The 9224-nt window shown below is 36.5% G+C and overlaps 1 protein-coding gene across 1 annotated transcript; it reads right to left on the reverse strand.

Moving 5' to 3' along the window:
- Nucleotides 1–461: 461 nt before the first annotated feature.
- Nucleotides 462–3304, reverse strand: LOC115449818 (fatty acid-binding protein 1-like). The gene is made up of 4 exons (XM_030177711.2): nucleotides 3170–3304; nucleotides 2001–2167; nucleotides 1324–1431; nucleotides 462–561 (listed from the first exon to the last, which is right to left on the reverse strand). The coding sequence occupies exons 1-4, from the start codon at nucleotides 3237–3239 to the stop codon at nucleotides 508–510; spliced, it is 399 nt and encodes a 132-aa protein (XP_030033571.1). The 5' UTR covers nucleotides 3240–3304; the 3' UTR covers nucleotides 462–507.
- Between the last annotated feature and the right edge of the window lie 5920 nt (nucleotides 3305–9224).

Here is a 9224-nt window from a genome sequence, read left to right on the forward strand (position 1 = left end):
GATGTGCGTGTATTAGCTTATATAATTAATCAGACTTTGTATAGAAAATACTTATTCAAAAAAATATATTTAATAACGATATTATAAAAGAATGGACAATTGATGACAAAAAAGAAAGCCCGGAGTTTCTTTCTGCCTTTCTTCTTCGGGTAGTCTCGTAGTTAGTGAAAGGCTGGTAGGTTAGCTAGGTTAGGGCTGTTATCGTCCTCACCGGTGAGGATCGCGACGCGTTTCTCCCTTATTGCTTGTTTAAAAATACATATATACATCATTTTATTTCTTCTTCCCTGCCAGCCCGAGCTTGCTTCTTTGTTCACTAAGTATATTTTTCATTTATTTTATTTTCAATATAAATTTTCTTTGTTTATATAAGCTAATTTAATTAAGTAATAATTAAATATTCTCATGTACCTTGACTTATCATAAGTGCAACTTTGTTTGCCTACGTGATGAATAAAACATTTTATTTTATTTATTTATTTATCAATAAATTACATAACAATAAAATTAAGCCTTGTAATATCTGTATGCGACGAAATCCGGCGAATCAGAGGTTAAGGTCTGCAAAGAAAAAAAGAATAATTGAAACATTCTGGGTCATGTATGGGTATCTATTATAAGATTAAAGCAGTGTTTCCCAAAGTATTTTTTGCCATGCCACCGTGCTGTCTAAATAGAAATCCCCAAGCACCTCTCCTTTGCAATGTCAGGACTAGGAAGCCAGGGGGCTCACCAAGTATCTCCACTACTATTATAAAAATGAGTTTGTTTATTTGTTACGACTTTATTACTCAAACCGGTGATGAAATTTTGCATACATGTTGTCAGGGGTACTGTAGGCGTACCGGCCTTGAGTAAAGTGGGTATAAATTAAAAGAAATAAAGTTCACACGTAAAGAGAGTTTACTAGCAAGGAGTAAAAGTGCAATACACACAACAGTAGAAGAAACACTCACAAGAAGACAGAAGGATAGAAATAACGGAGAGTCTAAAGCTAAGCGAGAGTAACAAAAACTATGATCACTAAGTATAGTGATGAGCGTAAGTATCACCGAATTATATGTAGAATATAGATCCGCGGCGCATGCGTCAGCGAACTGACTACCTGCGGCCGGCCGGGCGCGTCTCGCTTCAACTGTTTCATGGCCATGTTCGTAGGTTTACAATAGTATTCAGTTTTAATAACTTTATTATTTGTGCGGATAACATCGCCACAGGAGGACACATGGGGTACAAAGTGAAAAAAGTTTCATCTAGACAATAGTACTACACCTCAAGCAAGTTGCATTTCTAATTACTCCTTTGACAGGACATTATAATTACCATTTTGAGGAGGTCTTCGCTGAATTCTCTAATTACGGCGCCTTTTCCTTCGCTGCCCTTGACAACCTGTGTCACTGTATTACCGTTGACTGTGTACACGCTCTTGATCTGTAAGAAGAGGTAATGAGTGAATGTTTTTCAATATACTTACCGGAAAAGCTAAGGATATTTATCTGTGTAATAAAGTGAACTTTTGCAGAGATAAATTACAAAGGCGTTAACTTGCAACAAAGTAAATACATAACATGATACGTTGTTCCGTCTCGCGTGTCACTCCATTTTCTAATTTTCTTTTCCATGGCAATTTTCAATACTCGCGCATTATCTGTGGAGTAGACACGCTCTAATTGGCTGAACGCGCATGTCGCTTCATCGGGAATAGAGAATAGCATCATTGCTTCGCTTCTGTTTTAATCTTATTTCTTGATAATTTAATTTATTTTTTTGTTATTCATAAAATGTTATAGTCTATCATATAATATCATATAAGTATTTATGACTAAAGAAACAAGACTATTATTTTCGCAATTACTATCAATTATAATGCAAAGTTTAGACTAATAAGTTCTTTCGTCTCTAACGTTCGTTTCTTCTTTGCTAAAAATTGCTTGTTGAAGTTAAATTTTGCAAGTTTTCTTGTTATCTAAACATCACTTGTAAGTTGTAACAACACCTACCGGAACACGACCCAGGCCTACATCGTCGACCTCCACGCCAGACTCGAACACGACTTCGTTGTTGCCATGGACGGCGGTAGTGATGTATCTGTACTTGTTTCCCTCCTTCCTTAACTCGGCGGTGCCCTTAAACTCGGCGTATTGTTGAATCACCTCTTCAGTGACACCTTGAAAGATTACACATTTCCATATATCCTATCTGTCTCTTCCATTTTTTTTTAAATCTTGGGTTTAATTTCGGGGTTTTTACCTTTAGCTGACATGACAACTCCATCGTAGCTTGTTACAATTTAAATAAATAATTTAATTAAATAGCATAAACTTAATTTTAGATAGGTTAATAAATAAGTCGACTCACTGCTGAACAATTGGTCATAAAATTTTCTAGCTATCTCTGATTGTGGTTTACATAAAATACTTTGAATCAGACCTACGTTCAGACTATTTAATTTGAATTCATTTAACAAGAAATTGCGTTTATTTTTGCTCCGGACACATTCCAACAGCAAATGTTGTATGTCTTAAATTTTATTGCAGCAAATGCAGTTGGATGAATTATTTTTTAAAATTAAGTATGTATACTTTGCTCACAAAAAGTGTCTAAATCTAAGCCTAAGGTCTAGCTTAACATAATTCCTGCGTTCAATCCCTCAAACCAGAATCTCTTCCATACGAAAAAAAATCAATCAATGTTAAATTTTTGGCATTTAAATTTTTATTACATTTAGCTAAAAAGTAAATATATAATCCATTAACTTGACAATATATTTTTTTTATTGATTCTTTTTTGATTTTCGTAAACTGAGTGAGTTTAAATTTTCGTCTTACTCTTCGATACCTTGATTATAATTTTGATAATTTATTAATTTCAGCATTTAGCTTATTGTTTATTTGAAATTGAATCCAAGTTAAGTACATATTATTAAATACCATAATTAACTGATATTATGACCAACAATTCTTATCCCTTATCATTGATAAAATGAGTGCAATAACCAATCTCATCATGGTAGGAGACTAATGCACTTGATATCTGTTTTATGATGCCAAACATTTTATATTACATTGATTCTAGAATGTACTAATTACAAATTGTTTTTATGAAGCTTAGTTTTAAAATTAAGTATCTGATTCACTAACGTGCCTCCTCATAAAGATAATATACATACCCATACGCCTGAGGTACTCGTCGAAGTTCTCCTGGCTGTCGAACGTGTAAACTTTTCCTTCGTAGGCCATTGTATGCGGTTTCTAGACGTCTGTCCACAAATTAATCAAATCTGACAATAAGTCTTCCCTTTTATAGGCACTCTTATCTAAAATTGGGGTTTGGTGGGCTTGTTGATAAGATTACGTGTATGACTTGCAATGTTGGAGCTATATTCCGGTTTTGATCCGTGTTAAAGGATATTGCATCCAATGTACAGGGCATGATGGAGGTAAATAAATTATATGCAGGACATCATGACATAGCATTTTTGTCGTATGCCAAAGAATGACGTACATAATGTACACGTCATTGATTATAAGCGGTGATTAAGTTACGTCTCATCGTGACTGGTGTAAATACAATAATCTTCTTCATCTTCAGTATTTGGAAGTTCACTGCTGAACATATGCCTCCCCCGAACACTTCTAGATCAATCTGTTAAAAGCGGTCTGCAACCAGTGGGTTTCTGGAACCTTGATGAGGTCGTATGAGCATCATGTAGAAGGAAATACAACGCTGCGATAGTCGCATTATTGAAATCAGCGCTATATAAATATTATGTTACGTTTCGGTTAGAAAGCAACCACTCCAGGAGATAACATAACTTCACGCATTTATCCCCGAAGGGGTATGCAGAGGTGCAACCAGGGCACCCACTTTTCGCCAAGTATAAAACTCCAGGAGATAAATGGGAAATATATCCCATATCCGACATATAGAAATAGGATAGAGGTAAGGGAATGTTGGTATGAAAATGAATATAAAATATTATTTGTACATGCAACTCTTTCGGGTTGGGTAGGATGGTCGTTCCGGCAATGCTGAGGACATTTTGCGTAACTGACATTTCGGTGCTGAGATTTTGAATTTCTTTATTTTTATGACAATTGACTGAAAAAAATGGCTTAAATTGCCATACCCGATGCCAAGGCCGGGTTTTTCAGTTTTTGATTTAGTGTCTATGAGCTTTAAAATGGATATTTGGGCATGCCTTTGGATAAAAAGACAGATCTAATTATGATAGATTTAAATAAAATAACTGACTTTTTTTTTTAAAAGTCATATTCATTATTAGAATATACGTCCATAACCATAGGCGTAGCCAGATTCCAACCGGTGGAGGTGGAGGGGAGAGATCAAATCTCAAATTATGACCAAATTTCAAAGCGGAAATTTCATAAAGAATTCTTAACGTTGAATGAGAAATGTGGTAGTTCATCGTGAGCGGCGCGGCGGTGGGAAAAGCGCCGCCACTTTGAGGTCGATTCGCTGTTACATAATTTGCATTTACGATAAATTTTGATTCGCGTAAGCTACGACGTTCATTAGAGTTTTATCGTTCAGCCATCCCAAATCTATGAATTATATATATAAAAAACATAGTATAGTAAAAAAATCAAATAAATAATGCAATGTCGGACTAAAGTAATATGTCAAAAAGCCAATTCAAAATATAGAGATCGTATATTCTTGGAAATTATTTGAGTATTCGTTGGGTAGTTTTGAAGTTTATCGCATTCAGACAGGCAGACAGATGTGGAGGGAGCCTGCGTTGTATATTTTAGAACTTTTTAAGAGGAACAATTTTGTCATACATATTTTTTACGTAACTTTACCGTTTATGTAGCGCCGGTAATAGAAGGTCTAGAAGGAATAAATTTTCTCCGTTTGTGCAACATTGTTCAATGATGCCCCACTCCTACTAGTCATAGCGTGATGGCATATAGCCTTTCGCGATAATTGGTTATCGAAGTCTTCAGATTTATATAGTAGTATAGATATGTAGATTAGATATTGTATTTTAAACTGGCTGAGTCAGCGTGATACACAAAAATTAATAATTATTCGTTCCACATCAATCATTGTTGATAATTTACTAGTATTCTTGATAATAATTATATCAAATATACCTGCTTGATATAGCTGCAGCACCATCCCCATGAGAATATTCCGGAATAAAAGTCTACTTTACATTTTTCTAGGATACATATCCTTTCAACGGTTTGTATGTGTTTTCAAACATAAACCTTAAGGTAGGTTACTTTTACTTGGATTTCCTTTGGAAGTTCATGTGAAAAAACATTAACAGTAAACAGTGGTTGAAATTAAAATACTTTTCGGATTCTATCGCGGTTTTTTATATTTTAGTTTTCCCCCGACGTTTCGAAGATTTTACAGCCTTCACGGTCACGGGGGGGACTGAGGTGTTGTTCATCCGCCAATCATCATCTGCGACTAGACAAGTCACAAATCCTCGCCAAAGAACACCGATTCCTGCCTAAGATAACTCGCAAGCGACGCTTACGTCCGTGTCGTGTCCCCATACAATTTAAAAGTAAGAGGCTGTGACAGCGATAGTCCCCGTGCCATGGACTGCAATACGACAAATCTCGCAAACATAATATGCCATCTATGAGCAGAATAACGAATAACTATTATGACTTGGTTCGTACCCGCTTAGAATTTGCTTGTGTTGTTTGGAATCCATTTCATTCAGTGCATTCCCAGCGCATAGAATGTGTACAACGTGCATTCACGAAATACTTAGCGTTCACCTCAGAAGGTACCTCACACCGATGGCTTTATGAAGATCGTCTCGCTTTATTTATAATGACTTCTTTACGAAAACGACGGGAGCAGCATGATCTTGTATTTTTGTACAGATGTCTCAATGGGTTTTCTCGGTGTGAGCATTTATTGAAGCGCTTTGCGTTATCATTACCACACCGTCTCCCCAGGCAGACGCGAACAGAACTCTTCCACCTACTACAAAACCGAACAAACATTGGATATCATTCGCCCATACGTAGGATCTCCACTATAATGAAGTTTGTACAAAAATGTCAGTTATTGATATATTTCTCGATTCCCGGCAGGACAGTTGCAAGATCAAAATCTCCATTACCTCGCAGTCTCAATACATTAAATCGGTTCCTGGACTCGAAACCAAAGTGTGATATATTTGCGAGTGATAGGAGAGTATTTACATTAGAATGCTTGAGGTTCTGTGAGTATGATTGAAAGGTAATTAAATCTATGTTCTCTCTCTAGTCGGTCCTTCTTATCTGAGGATCGTGGTCAGCATCAAGGTTGCATCTGGAGCGGATGATCTGCCTCCACCGGTTTCTGTCCAGCGCGTCTCTTACAGTTGTGTAGAATTTACAGGACGATGAGTCTTTTACTTGGTCGGTCCGCCTCGTTGGTATACGACCGCGCAATCTTCTGCCTTCGGTGTTCCCCACCCAAATCTATGTTAGCGTAATTTAATATTAAGCTTTTTGTAATGAATAGTGTAAGTGGTGTTTTGTACCATACTATTAGCAATAAATAAATAAATAATAAAACTAAGACCCCAGCCACATCCGTTTGCCTGTCTGAACGCGATAAACTTAAAGAGTACCCAATAAATTTAGATGGAATTTGCTATGGAGATACTTTAAGACCCTGAGAAGAACATAGGCTACTTTCCATCCCGGGAAAATATATAGCAAGACTTTTGTAACGGAAATTTTTATACCGCAAATACTTTTTCACGCGGGCGGAGCCGCGGGCCAAAAATAGTATTTGATATAGATATTACCAACAACACAAGTAAATTATCAACAATGATGGATGTAGAACGAATTATTATTCATGTTTGTGTCATGCTGACTCGATCAGTTTACAATACAATATCTAATAACCCACATTATCGTCATTGACCTGTTGCAGTCCACTGCTGGCCATAGGCCTCTCCCAAGGTACGCCACAGAGCCCGGTCAGCTGATTTAGTTTAATTTAAATGTCTAACATTCGCGTAAACATAAGAAATAATTATTACAATTACAATTTACAATACATTTTCTGACACATTACTAAGGAAGTAGGTTTTATTTCTAATGTTAAATGTGAGAATTAGGGAAGCCGTTAAATACCTTTTTGGTGAGACGTTATTTACCAAGAGGTCCAATGATATGACATAGGGGTTAACTCTTGGACTGATTTGTTGAAAATTTTCTGAAGAAGAATAGAAAAAAAACTGGTAAAGGAAGGAAAATTGTTATGAAACCCCTTTAGGGCCCGAAATATACGCAACATATAATGATAGATTCGCCCTTAGGTCACAGAAATGGATGGAATACACAAGGTGAAAAATTTATGCGCTAGCTGCGTCTGCGCCTACAACTTATGTCATTAAAAATATATAATTTGTGTATAGACAATTCACTTTAGGCCACTGTTTACTGTTAATGTTTCTTGACATGAACATACAAAGGAAATCCAAGAACAAGTAACCTACCTTAAGGTTTATGTTTGAAAACACATACAAACCGTTGGAAAGATTTGTATCGCAGAAAAATATAAAGTAGACTTTTATTCCGGAATATTCTCATGGGGATGCTACAAACTAACCCCCTTATTCATAAACGTTTTTTATCTAACGACCGAGTAAGACTGTGATAACAAGTCTGTTTCTCAGTGCTGACGGCATGGCAGTCTGCGCAGTGCGTAGACGTAGGGCCGTTGTGATTGGCTAATATTGAAATGCAACAATAATAACCAATCACAACGGCCCTATGTCTATTTCTCAGTGCCGTTGGGCACTGAGAAACAGGCTTGTTATCACAGCTTTACTCCGTCCTTAGATAAAAAACGTTTATGAATAAGGGGGGTTGTATAGTAGGTATACTCTATACAATTATATAAAGCTAAAGAGTTTGTTTGTTTGAACGCGCTAATCTCAGGAACTACTAGTTAGAACTGAAAAAATATTTTAGTGTTATATGGCCCATTTATCGAGGAAGGCTATAGATCATCACGCTATGACCAATAAGAGCGGAGCAGTAATGAAAAATGTTGCAAAAATAGGGTAAAATTATTATTTTTGAGAGTTTCTGTTGCGTGCATTGCGTAAACGGTTAAAGTTATGCAACGAATATGATATGTATGACAGAATTGTTCCTCATAAAAAAAAAGAAATATATAATTTCAAATAATTTAAAAAAAATCTATTATCTATATTTATTACATAATATTACACGGTTATTCCGAGTTACTGATAGTAGATCTCTCGTATGCGAGGGACCGTCTGGGTAGGTACCACCACGATGGTTATGCTGCCACTAAGCACCAGTAAAAGTGTTTTATTTCAGATCAAAGGCATTGGACACAGCATAACTACTAGGTGTTATGAGGTTTAACATCTCATGTGACAGGGTGACGAGAGAGTGGAGTACCACGCAGTACTGTGTAATTCAAAATTCTATATGGTGTTACTGTCTATGGGCGTTCGCATCGCGTAATATCAGACGAGTGGCGTGTTCGTCTCATCCTTTAACTGAATAAATAAAAGAAAATTTATAAATAACTTAAAAAATATATAATATTTATCATAATGTACAATAAATTACATAACAATAAAATTAGGCCTTGTAGTATCTGTATGCGACGCCGTCCCATGAATCACAGGTCAAGGTCTGCAAAGAAAAAAGAATAATTGAAATATATTCTGGGTCGTGTATCTATTAAGTATAAGATTAAAGCAATGTTTCCCAAAGTATTCTTCGCCATGTCACCCTGCTGTCTAAATAGACATCCCCACGTCCCCCTCCTTTGCAATGCCAGGACTAGGAAGCCAGTGGGCTGAACTGTAGGCGTATCAGTCTTCACACTTCAGTGTAGTAGGTATGAATTATTACAAATAAAGTCCATACGTAAAGAGAGTTTATCAGCAAGGAGTAAAAATACATACGACACACACAACAGTAGAAGAAACACGCACTGGAAGAGAGAAGGAGAGTCTTAAGCTAAGCGAAAGCAACAAAAACTATGATAAAAACGAGTTATAGATCCGCGGCGCATGCGTCAGCTGACTGACTTCCTGAGGCCGCCCGGGCGCGTGGTCACAGGCGGAGCCTACGCGCTTCGATTCGATCGGTCCATGTTCATAGGACATTGGCTGATCGCTGTGTATACATACCAAATCTCTCACCCTTTGTCCATTTAATTTATATATATTTTTTGTTATTATAAGA

The sequence above is a fragment of the Manduca sexta genome, chromosome 9, assembly GCF_014839805.1.
Source record: "Manduca sexta isolate Smith_Timp_Sample1 chromosome 9, JHU_Msex_v1.0, whole genome shotgun sequence".
Taxonomy (NCBI): Eukaryota; Metazoa; Arthropoda; class Insecta; order Lepidoptera; family Sphingidae; genus Manduca; species Manduca sexta.